This window comes from Bombina bombina, chromosome 4, assembly GCF_027579735.1.
Source record: "Bombina bombina isolate aBomBom1 chromosome 4, aBomBom1.pri, whole genome shotgun sequence".
NCBI classification, from domain to species: Eukaryota; Metazoa; Chordata; class Amphibia; order Anura; family Bombinatoridae; genus Bombina; species Bombina bombina.
Genome location: NC_069502.1, coordinates 247,774,588 through 247,790,319, shown reverse-complemented (window position 1 = coordinate 247,790,319; position 15,732 = coordinate 247,774,588). Strand labels below are relative to the sequence as shown.

General features: G+C 37.1%; 1 protein-coding gene across 1 annotated transcript; it reads right to left on the bottom strand.

The window, feature by feature from the left end:
* Positions 1-1,839: 1,839 nt before the first annotated feature.
* On the bottom strand, positions 1,840-9,740 carry LOC128656138 (putative uncharacterized protein FLJ46204). The gene is made up of 2 exons (XM_053709864.1): positions 8,590-9,740; positions 1,840-8,370 (listed from the first exon to the last, which is right to left on the bottom strand). The coding sequence occupies exon 2, from the start codon at positions 6,978-6,980 to the stop codon at positions 5,922-5,924; it is 1,059 nt and encodes a 352-aa protein (XP_053565839.1). The 5' UTR covers positions 6,981-8,370; positions 8,590-9,740; the 3' UTR covers positions 1,840-5,921.
* Between the last annotated feature and the right edge of the window lie 5,992 nt (positions 9,741-15,732).

Sequence of the window (15,732 nt, the reverse complement as noted above, 5' to 3'; positions counted from 1 at the left end):
TATCGCTCTTACACTCTCTCATACTGGTCACTGGAAGTTTAACATGGCACCTCATGGCAAAGAACTCCCTGAGGATCTGAAAAAAAGAATTGTTGCTCTACATAAAGATATCCTAGGCTATAAGAACATTGCCAAGACCCTGAAACTGAGTTGCAACAGGGTGGGCAAGACCATACAGCGGTTTCACAGGACAGGTTCCACTCAGAACAGGCCTCGCCATGGTCGACCAAAGAAGTTGAGGGCACGTGCTCAGCGTTATATCCAGAGGTTGACTTTGGGAAATAGACATATGAGTGCTGCCAGCATTGCTGCAGAGGTTGAAGGGGTGGGGGGTCAGCCTGTCAGTGCTCAGACCATACACCGCACCCTGCATCAAATTGGTTTGCATGGCTGTCGTCCACGAAGGAAGCCTCTTCTAAAGATAATGCACAAGAAAGCCCGCAAACAGTTTGCTGAAAACAAGCAGACTAAGGACATGGATTACTGGAACCATGTCCTGTGGTCCGATGAGACCAAGATAAACTTATTAGGTTCAGATGGTGGCAAGCGTGTGTGGCGGCAACCAAGTGAGGAGTACAAAAACAAGTGTGTCTTTCCTATAGTCAAGTATGGTGGTGGGAGTGTCATGGTCTGGGCCTGCATGAGTGCTGCCAGCACTGGGGAGCTACAGTTCATTGAGGGAACCATGAATGCCAACATGTACTGTGACATACTGAAGCAGAGCATGACCCCCTCCCTTCAGAGACTGAGCCGCAGGGCAGTATTCCAACATGATACCGACCCCAAACACACCTCCAAGATGACCACTGCCTTGCTAAAGAAGCTGAGGGTAAAGTTGATGGACTGGCAAAGCACGTCTCCAGACCTAAACCCTATTGAGCATCTGTGGGGCATCCTCAAATGGAAGGTGGGGTAGCGCAAGGTCTCTAACATCCATGCAATGTCTTCATGGAGGAGTGGAAGAGGACTCCAGTGGCAACCTGTGAAGCTCTGGTAAACTCCATGCCCAAGAGGGTTAAGGCAGTGCTGAAAAATAACGGTGGCCACACAAAATATTGATACTTTGGGCCTAATTTGGACATTTCCACTTAGGGGTGTACTCACTTTTGTTGCCAACAGTTTAGACATTAATGTCTGTGTGTTGAGTTATTTTGAGGGGACAGCAAATTTACACTGTTATACAGGCTGTATACTCACTACTTTACATTGTAGCAAAGTGTCATTTCTTCAGTGTTGTCACATGAAAAGATGTAATAAACTATTTACAAAAATGTGAGGGGTGTGAGATGTGAGATACTCTCTCTCTCTCTCTATATATATATATATATATATATATATATATATATATATATATATATATATATATATATATATATATATGTGTAGAAATATGTATAATGAATAAATAGAACATATTTTTCTATGTGAAGAACATTGGAATGTGAAATATCCATATTTCATGTCGGGTTAGCGCACTTGAGAATATGCGATCCGGTTTGCATGCGAGTAGGGTGTTTTTTACCACTTCTTTTACTCCATTGACTTCTATGGGGGAATAGGTTATCACGCACGTGATATTCTAAGTTCGGCTTTTTGCGCTCGTCAGGTTAGCACAAGAGCAAAAACTTTTTACTTTTAACTTCTAATATAAGCGCAACCCGATGCACCCAAAACGTTTACTTACGCCAGAGCGCAATTAGCTCTCTGGTGAAAGCCCAAAATAGAGCTCCACTCATAATCTGGCCCTTATTCTTTTAGGGGTGTGTGTGTGTATCTGCTTATTAAACCCCCTTTGTATCACTTGCAAACATTGCATAATAATTATAAAACATCAGAAAGTTGTAATATTTGGTATTTTATTGTTTCAAGTACAAAAGTTAAAAAACAACAACTCTTTTTAGTGTAATTTTTGGGCACAATGTGTAGGGTAGTTTAAAGGCTGTCACTCTTACACTCTAACAAAACAATCACAGTTACAGCTCTATAAAACAAGTAACAAATCATAAGCCAACACACGCTTACTTACTATTTATTTTACATTGTTCCCCTGATTTGCGGTGTTATATGAGCACCAATCTCATCCGTGACTGCTGCCTGCTGGGTGTAGATCAACCTTTGCAGACACCTCTGAATCACTCCTTCCAAACAGTGACTGAACTTCTCTTCAAGCTCTTAGCCCACCAAAAGTGAGTGGATACGTCTCGGTCGTGTACTCCTCCCAGAAACTACCCCCATTTTCAGCCCATCCTTCAAGATCACATGGTCACAGTCTAAACTTGTGGCGCTGATGCCTGAGTTTTCAAGAGCAGGATACAGCTCACTGGTGCAGCAAACATTAAAGTACAAATGTAGAAAACCAACTGATCCGCTCTTTAAATAAAACTTTATTTTTTTTTTGTCATCAGAGTAAAGACATTTTCATAATAACCCTAGCCACAAAGGATGATCTTCCTGGAGTCATTCTGAAGTAATCAATGATTCCAGACTAGTCATCAGAAGCCATACTGAAGTCTGCCCACAGGCCAAAATATTTAAATGAGATGACTCTAGAGTCATTCGCTATTCATGCTTGTGAAGTAATCAGTAAGGTAATCTGCTAATCATTCTGAAGTCATCACCCACAATTTTTTACCCTAGCTGATGACTTTACAAGCCTGATGATGTCTGATAATGTGCAAATGACTTCTAAAGTAGTTTGATGATCATTAAATGACTCCAGGATGGTCTCTAAATTTATCATGTTTGTCTTGGGAAACACAAGGCATGGCAGTGTATCAGTCATGCCTTGTGTTTTATTAAGAAGTTATTTTTACTCTGACATCAATAAAGATTTAGTTTTATTTAAGGAGCAGATCAGCTGGATTTCTACATTTGAATTTAAAATATTCTCATCGATGCACACAGAAAGAGAAGCAGTCTACCAGAATGAACAGTTCTATTGCAAGTTACCACCTAGAAGCAGCCTCTTTTAGTCCAATTGTGGGCTAGATTACAAGTGGCGTGCTAACTGTTGTGCGCAATCAATAATAGGTTTTTACGTGTGGCGTATTACAAGTTGAAAGTAAATGTGATCACAAGAGCACAATTGCTTTTTACGTTCGTCAGGATAGCGTGACTGAAACCCTTGCGTAAAAGGTAGTGTGTAGAAAAAGAGTTGCACTAAACACAACATAAATACATTTAAAATAACAGTTACGCTATCTGATAAAAATTAGTTATAGAAATATTAAAAAAAGTTATAAGGGTTAAAAGACATGGAATATGACAAAATGTTTGACTGCAAAGAGCTATATCATATACTGTATATACATAGTTACATACATACACAGTACCTCTATATATATACAGTACTGTCTTAGGCCACCATAAGATTTGTTGTTTTAGCAAAATTTTAATGACCATCCCTTTTTTGGTCTCTTTATTAAGATATAAAAAGAAAATACAGGAAATATGTACACAAAATATAAAAGAACACGTTTCAGAACAAAATGGCTTCTTCAGGCAAAGTGAGTGTTTAGTGTAGTTCCCTTAGCACTAAGCACATCTTGAACTCTTTTGGCAAGACTGTCCTGAAGTTTTCTTAAATAATCTTCTGGAATATTATACCAGGCTTCTTTCAACACTTCCCAGAGTTCTTTTTTAGGTTTAGGTTGTATTTTATTCATTTCTCTGTCCAGGTGATCCCATACTACCTCTATAATATTAAGGTCTGAAGTCAGTGGAGTCCAGTTCATGACTGTCAGTGTTTTATCAGCTGTTTTTCTCTCCAAATATGATTTCGCTCAATTAGCAGTGTCCTTGGGATCGTTATCATGCAGAAAAACAAAACCATTCCCAATCAGGCGCTTTACAGAAGGAATGGCATGATGAATTAAAACCTGTCTGTACTTTTCAGCATTCTTGATCCCATCAATTCAGACAATATCGCCAACACTACTGGCAGAAATGCAGCCCCAAACCAGGACAGACCATCCACCATGTTTCACTGAAGGCAGCAAACAGTCTTCCATCTTTCTTCAACTCTTCTTCTCACATATAGCCAACGATTGGACCCAAAAATGTCAAACTTGGATACGTCAATCCATAATACTCTTTTCCACTGATCTTCATTATCACAATCTTTGTGAGCTTTAGCATATCTTAGCCTTTTCACCCTGTTCCCCTTCTGAAAAAGTAGTTTTTTGGCTGCTACCCTTCCACAAAGACCATTCCTGATCAAGCTTCTTCGGACAGTAGGCATCCTGATGAAGCTGCCAGATGCTGAGCCAGGTCCTAGCTGTACTTCTGGTCTCTCAAAGAAGAAACTCTGAGAAACTTCTTGTCAGATTTTGAAAGTGTTCTTGGCCTTCCAGTCTTTTTTTTGTCCTTGACCTCTCTTGATTCTTCAAATTTCTTTATAACAGCTTGAATACCACATCTTGAATATCCAGTTTGTTTCTTGATTTCCCTTTGGGAGTGGCCTTGCTGATGCAAAAGTATGATTTTATGTCTGTCAAATTCTGTGCTCTTTGGCATTTTGAATGGAATGATGTTAATGAACGCTGTTAAGCTCATACCACATGTGTATGTAGTGTTCAAGCATGTCTTGCACAAACCTGGTGTAATAGACCTTTTATTACAGCAGTAATTTTGACATGAAATATTAGGAAAAATACAGGTGTTTGCAATGACATTAATTAGGTTCCATTCCATTTAGGTTTGTGAGAGCCAGGATCCTGCTATTGCTCAAGTGTAAGGGGAGGTCATACTAAATACTTGCCACTTTAGCCTATAGAAGCTGTTTTTTTATAATTTTGTTCTGTTTTTTAATACTGTATACAAATATCATGTATTTTCTGGTTGTATTCTAATAAAGAGACTGAGAAATACTTATATATGATCATTATACCATTGCTTAAACAACAAATCTAATGGTGGCCTAAGACTTTTGCATAGTACTGTGTATGTAAGCATAAATGTGTGTACAGATGTATTTATATATTTTATTGTATAATGTAATTTTTATTGTAAATGCATAGATATTTATATATATATATATATATATATATATATATATATATATATATATATATATATATATATATATATATATAGAGAGAGAGAGAGAGAGAGAGAGAGATCTCTATTGACTTCTAGGGGGGAGAATACGTTAACGCGGTCATTCTATTTGGTTAGCACATGTCGGGTTTACGCTCGAGTGAAAGTGATAAATAGGACTGGACTCATTGTGTTAGGTGGGATCTGACTATTATACTTCAGGAAACTTCCCCTCTGTGAAAACCACAAATGGGCTAAAAGAGGCTACTCCCAGGTGGTAAGCAGGCCATAGAGCAAGCCACTGAGCGGTTGTTCGTTCCCGGCAGATTGTTTTTCTTTCTGTATGTATTTGTATTATGACCCTTGGGAAAGTCTCCCTAAGGGTGATGGGGAAACCGGATGTGGACTCCTTGCCCAATGTGCCTAGAGGGATATGGCTGCACTTCACTGACAAGGCCCAAAGGACACCAAAACAATCATCAGGGTTGCTATTTCCCTTGTGCAGATGAGAATTGCCTGGTATTTTGGGACTGGACTGACCCTGTTAGTCGGGATCAGATTCCCAGGTGGTAATTGGGCCATAGAATAAGCCACTGAGCTGTTATTTGTTCCTGGCAGATTGCTGTACTGTGCACAGGGAGACAGGAGTGCATTGTGCAATGGTAGGAAGTTGCAATTACTAACCGAACAACAGCAGTGAAGTAATTATGCAGAAAGGAATAGGAGGTTGCTGTTGACCTCTGCTTGTTCTTCAAATATACATTTTATTTAGCTAAATGTCTTCAACTTGTCACACAACCTTGTTCATAAAGGAAAATGAATGCAGCTAAAATTATTTTATTAATGTAATGGGCCACCGTGACTGTGTGTATGTATGTGTGTGTTTAAGTATGAGTGGTGTGTGTATGTGTGAGTGCGTATGTGTGTGTGCAAGTATTTGCGTAACTATGAGTGGTGTGTGTATGTGTAAGTATGAGTGGTGCATGTATGTGTGTGAAAAAGTATGAGTGGTGTTTGTATTTGTGTGTAAGTATGAGTGGTGCATGTATGAGTGGTGTATGTATGTGTGTGTGAAAAAGTATGAGTGGTGTTTGTATGTGTGTGTAAGTATGAGTGGTGTATGTATGTGTGTGAAAAAGTATGAGTGGTGTTTGTATGTGTGTGTATGTATGAGTGGTGTATGTATGTGTGTGAAAAAGTATGAGTGGTGTTTGTATGTGTGTGTAAGTATGAGTGGTGTATGTATGTGTGTGAAAAAGTATGAGTGGTGTTTGTATGTGTGTGTAAGTATGAGTGGTGTATGTATGTGTGTGAAAAAGTATGAGTGGTGTTTGTATGTGTGTGTATGTATGAGTGGTGTTTGTATGTGTGTGTATGTATGAGTGGTGTATGTATGTGTGTGAAAAAGTATAAGTGGTGTTTGTAAGTATGAGTGGTGTGTAAGTATGAATGATGTCTGTATGTGTGAGTGCATATGTGTGTGTAAGTATGAGCGGTGTATGTATGTGTGTGTGTAAGTATGAGTGTTGTGTGTATGTGTGTGTAAGAATTAGTGGTGTATGTATGTGTGTGTGTAAGTATGAATGGTGTGTGTATATGTGAGTGTATATGTGTGTGTAATTATGAGTGGTGTATGTATGTATGTGTATGTGTGTGTAAGAATTAGTGGTGTATGTATGTGTGTGTAAGTATGAGTGGTGTGTGTATAAGTATTTTTGTAAGTATGAGTGATGTATGTGTGTGTATGTGTGCATATGTGTGTATTCGTGTAAGTATGAGTGGTGTATGTATGTGTGTATGTATATGTGTAAGTATGTGTGTATGTGTAAGTATTTGTGTAAGTATGAGTAGTGTATGTATGTGTGTGTAAGTATTTGTGGTATGTGTATGTGTGATTGTGTGTAACTTTTTTCCATATTTTGCATAATATGAGGTAGGCACATATCTAATTTTAACACAGTGCAATACAAATTTGCTAGGGGGTACTAGTGTTAAATAAAACAAAATAATATAATATGGCAACAGAAAGTAAATATAAGAAACAAAATATATCCAATAATAGGTCTGTATAATAAATGTCACCATACAGGTTCTGCAATAGTCCTCAGATGTAAAGAGGAACTCTTCTGCATGTATTTACTGCTCTTCTCCTTCCACTCACAGAAAAGCAGTTCTAAAAAGCAATAGCAAAAAAAAAAAACAACAAGAAGGCACCATATGTGCATTTCTATCAAATCATCAATTTAAAACATGCAGCAGGAGACACACACAGGGTACTCACATCTCAGATAAGCACCCAAATGCACTTAAATGGTGCGTGCTGACAATTCACAGAGTGCTAGCTCACTGGACCAGGCAACAGCAATGTCCGATGCAATTTAGGGTCAGATCACAATAAACTCAAACAATCGGCTGATGCTCAATAAAGTGTCGATATGCGCACTCGTTAACCCTTTGAGTGCTAACGACGTCATGAGCACTCTCCCACCTTGAGGGAGATCTGGGGTCTCCCACAAGCTCCTACCACGGCGATCGTGCCTGTAGAGTGACAGGCATCGCCGGGGCTTCCCGTTTTGCGTGATGGCGTCACGAGCAACTTTATTTATACTTAACAATGTTAAGTATAGGAGCAGGGGGCATGCTGCTTAGAGCCTGTATCTCAGGTAATCGCCTAACCTTTCCAACAGTGTAAGTCTTGGGGGTCTGAAAAAAAATTGTTCAAAAAATAAAAAAACATTAAAAAATCTTAGCACCCAGGTGGGAAAGTGCTTAGCACTCAAAGGGTTAAATAACACAATTTATTAAAAACATAAAATACAATTGATAAAAGCAAGTGCGGACACCTAGGGAGAGAATCAACACCCCCAAATATATGAATACATATGAATAGCCAGCAAGCACCATTTAACACATTTGGGTGCTTATCAGAGATGTGAGTACCTTGTGTGTGTCTGCTGCTGCTTGTTTGAAATCGGTGATTAGATTGATGCGCACATGTGGCGCCCTCTTGTTTTATTTTTTGCTATTGCTTTCAAGAGCATAGCTAATTCTGTACCTCCTAAAATGTGTGCACGCTGCTCTGCCAAAAATTGCAAAGGCCAATTCTTTTTGCTCACACTGCTCACTAAAATTAGAGGGAAAATTGTGTGATAAGTACACACAGTATGTGGGTGTTGCTCATTGTCACATGCGGGGGAGAAACCTAAATGTTAGGTACATGTGTTAGATGGTGAGAGCTTTAATGACTAGCTATGGCCACAAAAGCTGAATTTACTTATTTTTGCTAATAAGCCCCTCACTTGTGTGTAGGCTTGCCACCTCGGCCATGGTTTCCTGGACACCTATGAGTTACACATGCTGCAGGATAAGCAGGGAGGTATATGTATTGAGCCTCTAGACATCACATTAATAGTGCTCATGAACAGCACAATACCTGTTCCTCCCTGCACACCCTTCAGCATGTGTAACTCATAAGTGTCCAGGAAACCATGGCCGAGGTGGCAACCCTACTTATGCGGTAAATTGATGGTTGAAAAACAAAACAAAAAATACCTGTCTGACAAGGGGTTTGTAATGGACTATATTATGATAATGGGATCGTGGAAAATTTTAAAATATAAAAAAAGGGTCCTAGGTGAAAAAAGTTTAAGAAGCACTGATCTAGCTCACAGCAGTCTTGAATGGAGATGATTAGGTTTATGCTTTCCATTTAAAGTAAGAGAGAGATGTTGACTACTGCACCTTGCACAGAATTCTCCATCTGAAGGTAATGCGAGTTAAAGTATAATTTAAAAAATATGGTTGACTTGTATTTCTCAGGGTTACAAACACTTTCTTTTGTATACATAATTTACAATCTCATTATCTTAAGGTGGAAAGATGGATTGCTGTTCTCGCTCCCATAATGAACTTCATGTGATCAAGAAGAGTAGATTATGTAAATGCACAAACACTAATGAAAATGTAATTAAACTTGGCTTATTTCTAGTTTTCTAAATAACAGATCACCACACACTTTAATGTTCATTTTATAAGGTTTGGAGAAAATAGTAAAATGATTTTGCAATTACAATTAAATTCCATTCAGCTAATTATATTTCAGTAACACCCTTCGTCAGTCAGACTGACCACAATGCAGATTAGAACTAACCTTCTATAGAAATACAATAATATACATCGGAAACATTGAAATGGCATTTGATAGTTGAAGTATGATAAACAACGTACACTTGAATAAAACTGGGATAAACATTTGCACATAATATTAATACTGTGAAGGAGCTTGGGATGAATTTTGGAAATATCATCAACCTAGGTTCCCTAAATATGGTATTTAAGTCATATTCAGATTCTATGGTATTTGTCAAAACTATAGATATTGTAACTCAATAGTTTTCACTGGGGAACATGAAGAATAACATATATATATATATATATATATATATATATATATATATATATATATATATATAGTCCATTACTGTTATTAAGACAGGACCAATATACACCTTGCTGTCTTATAATTGAGACAAGATCCACTGAAGTCTAGAACCATAAAGTACAAGGTTAAATATGTACTACTTTGTGAAGGCCACATATTTCAGTGACATTTCTTCTATTTATCGTTAATATTTTTGTATGCCACATTAAAATGACATGGAAGTATTAAGGCATATATTTAATTAGATATATATATACATACATACATACACACACACACACATATATATATATATATATATATATATATATATATATATATATATATACATATACAGTATATATATTTATTATATATATATATATATATATATATATATATATATATATATATATATATATATACACATACACATATTTATGAGAAACAGTGGGGCAAAAAAGTATTTAGTCAGCCACCAATTGTGCAAGTTCTGCCACTTAAGATGAGAGAGGCCTGTAATTTTCATCATAGGTATACCTCAACTATGAGAGACAAAATGTGGAAACAAATCCAGACAGACAATCACATTGTCTGATTTGGAAAGAATTTATTTGCATATTATGGTGGAAAATAAGTATTTGGTCACCTACAAACAAGCAATATTTCTGGCTCTCATAGACCTGTATCTTCTTCTTTAAGAGGCTCCTCTGTCCTCCACTCATTACCTGTATTAATGGCACCTATTTGAACTTGTTATCAGTATAAAAGACACCTGTCCACAACCTTAAACAGTCACACTCCAAACTCCACTATGGTGAAGACCAAAGAGCTGTCGAAGGACACCAGAAACAAAATTGTAGACCTGGGAAAACTGAATCTGCAATAGGCAAGCAGCTTGGTGTGAAGAAATCAACTGTGGGAGCAATAATTAGAAAATGGAAGACATACAAGACCACTGATAATCTCCCTCGATCTGGGGCTCCACGAAAGATCTCACCCCGTGGGGTCAAAATGATCACAAGAACGGTGAGCAAACATCCCAGAACCACACTGGGGGACCTAGAGAATGACCTGCAGAGAGCTGGGACCAACGTAACAAAGGCTACCATCAGTAACACACTACGCCGCCAGGGACTCAGATCCTGCAGTGCCAGACGTGTGCCCCTGCTTAAGACAGTACATGTCCGGGCCCATCTGAAGTATGCTATAGAGCATTTGGATGATCCAGAAGCGGATTGGGAGAATGTTATATGGTCAGATGAAACCAAAGTAGAACTATTTGGTAGAAACATAACTCGTCGTGTTTGGAAGAGAGAGAATGCTGAGTTGCAACCAAAGAACACCATACCTACTGTGAAGCATGGGGGGTGGCAACATCATGCTTTGGGGCTGTTTCTCTGCAAAGGGAATAGGATGACTGATCCGTGTACATGAAAGAATGAATGGGGCCATGTATCGTGAGATTTTGAGTGCAAACCTCCTTCCATCAGCAAGGGCATTGAAGATGAAACGTGGCTGGGTATTTCAGCATGACAATGATCCCAAACACACCGCCCGGGCAACGAAGGAGTGGCTTCGTAAGAAGCATTTCAAGGTCCTGGAGTGGCCTAGCCAGTCTCCAGATCTCAACCCCATAGAAACCCTTTGGAGGGAGTTGAAAGTCCATGTTGCCCAGCGACAGCCTCAAAACATCACTGCTCTAGAGGAGATCTGCATGCAGGAATGGGCCAACATACCAGCAACAGTGTGTGACAACCTTGTGAAGACTTACAGAAAACGTTTGACCTCTGTCATTGCCAACAAAGGATATATAACAAAGTATTGAGATGAACTTTTGATATTGACCAAATACTTATTTTCCACCATAATTTGCAAATAAATTCTTTCCAAATCAGACAATGTGATTGTCTGGATTTGTTTCCACATTTTGTCTCTCATAGTTGAGGTATACCTATGGTGAAAATTAGAGGCCTCTCTCATCTTCTTAAGTGGGAGAACTTGCACAATTCGTGGCTGACTAAATACTTTTTTGCCCCACTGTATATATATATATATATATATATATATATATATATATATATATATATATATATATATATATATATATATATATTCACACACACATATATACATATATATATATATATATATATATACACATATACATACACACACACATTGATAGAAGAAAAATGCACTCTCTGGATTTAGGTCTGAGGAAGCGGTGAAAACCTTGAAACGTCACACAGTAACAGATTTTGATTTATAAATCCAGAGAGTGCATTTTTCTTCTTCTATCAATGTGTACATACATACTTTGCACCCTGTTATATATATATGTTTGTATGCACAAAGGAGGCCGCGTAATTTCTGAACTTCTGTAACGAAAAACTAAAAAAAAACTAAAAAAATAAATAAATAGTTTAATAGGTGGAATAGAAGCAAAGCATTAAAGCTAATATACTCTTTTTATGACTCTTTAATGGTTTGCCGGTATCTTCATAAGGATAAAAATGAATACAGCACAAGCCAGTAAGATTATTCTACAAATAAAAAAAAATCAGACAAGAATTCACTAAGCTATGTTAGACAAATAGAAAAACATTTTCTACCATTTTCTAGTATTGATAAAGGGCCAGATTACGAGTGAAACGTTTGCGCACGAGCGCTAAGGGGTTTATCATGGGTGTTTGCGCTCATTGGTTTTACAAGTTGAAAGTAAACGTGATCACTTAAGCGCAATCGTGATTTACGCTAGAATGATTACCGCGTCCTCAGAGCTCTGGTTAACTGTTCCACGAAACAAAGTCTCACAAAACACATCAAAAAGTATAGTTACACTCATAATAACACCATCTAATAAAAATGATTTAAAAAAAATATTGCACACAAATGTTATAAGGGCTAAAATATATGAGATCTCAGTTGTTAGAAAAAACTAAAGGCAGGCAAAGGGCTTTAACATAGAGATACATACATATACGTCTAAATATGTATATGTGTGTATGTATGTATACAGTATTACAGTATATATATATATATATATATATATATATGTGTGTGTGTGTGTGTTCAGATATGTGTACATGTGTATTTATATGTGTATATATATATTTATTTACAGGCATATATACACATATAAATACATATGTCTACATATACTGTATAGACATATATAGAAGTGTATTGGAGCCCTTTCAGTTAAGTAGATGAAAACATGGAAAAGCATAATTATGCAATATTAATTTTTAATAAAGTGCTAAAGTGTATATTTAATGTAAATATTTCACATTCCAATGTTCTGCACATATCAGAATATGTTTTATGTATTTCTAAATAGATATTCCTATACATATCTGTATATATCTATACCTATATATAATCATGTATATCTATAGGTATCATTATATATTGTACCAAAAAAACATCAGATATACTCTACATATATAGAAATATCTATGAATAAATAGAACATATTCTGTTATGTGAAGAACATCGGAATGTTAAATATTCATATTTTCATGACGGGTTAGTGCACATGAGAATATGCGAAAGGGTTTGCAATATTCTAAGTTCTGCTTTTTGCTCTCATCGGATTACTTTCAACTCATAATACGAGCGCAACCAGATGAGCGCAAAAAGCCAAATTTCTAGTGCAGTTAACACTCGAGCGTTATTTAGCGTTGCACTTGTAATCTGGCCCATAATGTTTAATGATATACAGTTCATTCAGACCCCTTTTTTTCTCAGGAGCGAGCTGCATTGAGTGTAATGGCGCGGTCGGGCCGGGCTGTTACTAGACAGCTGGCCAGATGTGCTCTGAGGGGAAACCAGACCCGCTCAGTAGAGCACAGAGAGCGGGTCTGGAAAACCCTGTTTTTTTATAAAAGTTTACCGGATATATTAGGTTTTATAAAGCTAGCACTCATATAATGTTATATAATTCTGCAATATGTGCAGAATTATATAACATTATTTTTTAGGTTTACTGGCACTTTAAGTATTGTGATTGGTATAGGCTAACATCACAATGCATTATGTAGTTTAATGTTTGCTTGGCTCAAAATATCTGGTAGCTATAATGATCGTCGGCATCTGGTAATAATAGATTCCCTCTCACAATGAAGTCAGGTGTTTCTCTTCCATGCTAGTGACAACATTCCAAAGTTATAGACCAACAGAGGTTTAGTGGTAATGATTCTACAGGAACTTAGGTTTCTATAACTTGCACAAGCTCTCATTTTCCCACAAACAAAAAAAAAGATTAATAAAAAATTCATATTTATGTTGTAGGAAATAATAGGAAATAATATATTGTGTTATATTCCAATCCATTAGAATAGCTGTGCAAAGTGGTTGTATGGATATTCCAAATTTGTGCCATTCAAATTGATCAGAAAACCTGTTTTGACTTGTTTCACAAAGTATAACTTGGCTGTTTGTGAAGCTTTATTTAAAATGTTAAACCTTTTCTCGCACGCATGCTCAGTACACATTGACCTCAATTGTTTCCTGGTTTGATAAAATTATTAAAAATATAGCTCAAATCACACTAAACTATAAAACTTGAACACTGCTAAAATTATGTTAATTTTTATTACAACAAAGGGCCAGTTATGAATGGTGCAGTAATTTGCGCTCGCAGTCGAACGTTAAAACCCTAAAATTATTATTTTTTGGCTTTCTTTGATTCATGCTCGTATTACGAGTTGAAGGAAACAAGTTTGCACGCTTGTGTTCGCAAAGTCATGGTAACAAATAGACTTTGCGAAGTTGTAAACGCAAAATCGCATTGCCCCATAGAGTTCAATGGAGCTGAAAAAGTTGAAAAAAACCTAACAAACCACAAGTTGCACAAACACAATCTTGGTTATTTAAAAATGCAAGATAAGAAGATAATATTGCATATTTCATAATCCAATGTTCTGCACATAGCAGAATATGTTCTATTTATTAATAAAGAGATATTTAAATATATATCTGATTAATTTTTGCACAAATATATATTTATACCTATATATATATATATATATATACAGTGGATATAAAAAGTCTACACACCCCTGTTAAAATGTCAGGTTTTTGTGATGTAAAAAAAATGAGACAAAGATAAATCATTTCAGAACTTTTTCCACCTTTAATGTGACCTATAAACTGTACAACTCAATTAAAACAAACTGAAATCTTTCAGGTAAAGGGAAATAAAAATAAAAAACTAAAATAATATGGTTGCATAAGTGTGAACACCCTTAAACTAATACTTTATTGAAGCACCTTTTGATTTTATTACAGCACTCAGTCTTTTTGGGTATGAGTTTTTCAGCATGGCACATCTTGACTTGGCAAGATTTGCCCACTCTTCTTTGCAAAAACACTCCAAATCTGTCAGAATGCGAGGGCATCTCCTGTGCACAGCCCTATTCAGATCACCCCACAGATTTTGAATTGGATTCAGGTCTGGGCTCTGGCTGGGCCATCCCAAAACTTTAATCTTCTTCTGGTGAAGCCATTCCTTTGTTGATTTGGATCTATGCTTTGGGTCGTTGCCATGCTGAAAGATGAAGTTCCTCTTCATGTTCAGCTTTCTAGCAGAAGCCTGAAGGTTTTGTGCCAATTTTGTCTGGTATTTGGAACTGTTCATTATTCCCTCTACCTTGCCTAAGGCCCCAGTTCCAGCTGAAGAAAAACAGCCCCAAAACATGATGCTGACACCACCATGCTTCACTGTGGGTATGGTGTTATTTTGGTTATATGCAATGTTGTTTTTGCGCAAAACATATCTTTTGGAATTATGGCCAAAATGTTCAACTTTGGTTTCATCAGACCAGAACACCTTTTGCAACATGCTTTTGGGAAACTTCAGATGTGTTTTTGCAAAATTTAGTCGGGCTTGGATTTTTTTTTTGTAAGAAAAGGCTTCCGTCTTGCCACTCTACCCCATAGCCCAGACATATGAAGAATATGGGCGATTGTTGTCACATGTACCACACAGCCAGTACTTGCCAGATATTCCTACAGCTCCTTTAATGTTGCTGTAGGCATCTTGGCAGCCTCCCAGACCAGTTTTCTTCTCATCTTTTCATCAATTTTGGAGGGACATCCAGTTCTTGGTAATGTCCCTGTTGCACCATATTTTCTTCACTTGATGATGACTGTCTTCACTGTATTCCATGGTATATCTAATGCCTTGGAAATTATTTTGTACCCTTCTCCTGACTGATACCTTTTAACAATGAGATCCCTCTGATGTTTTAGAAGCTCTCTGCGGACCA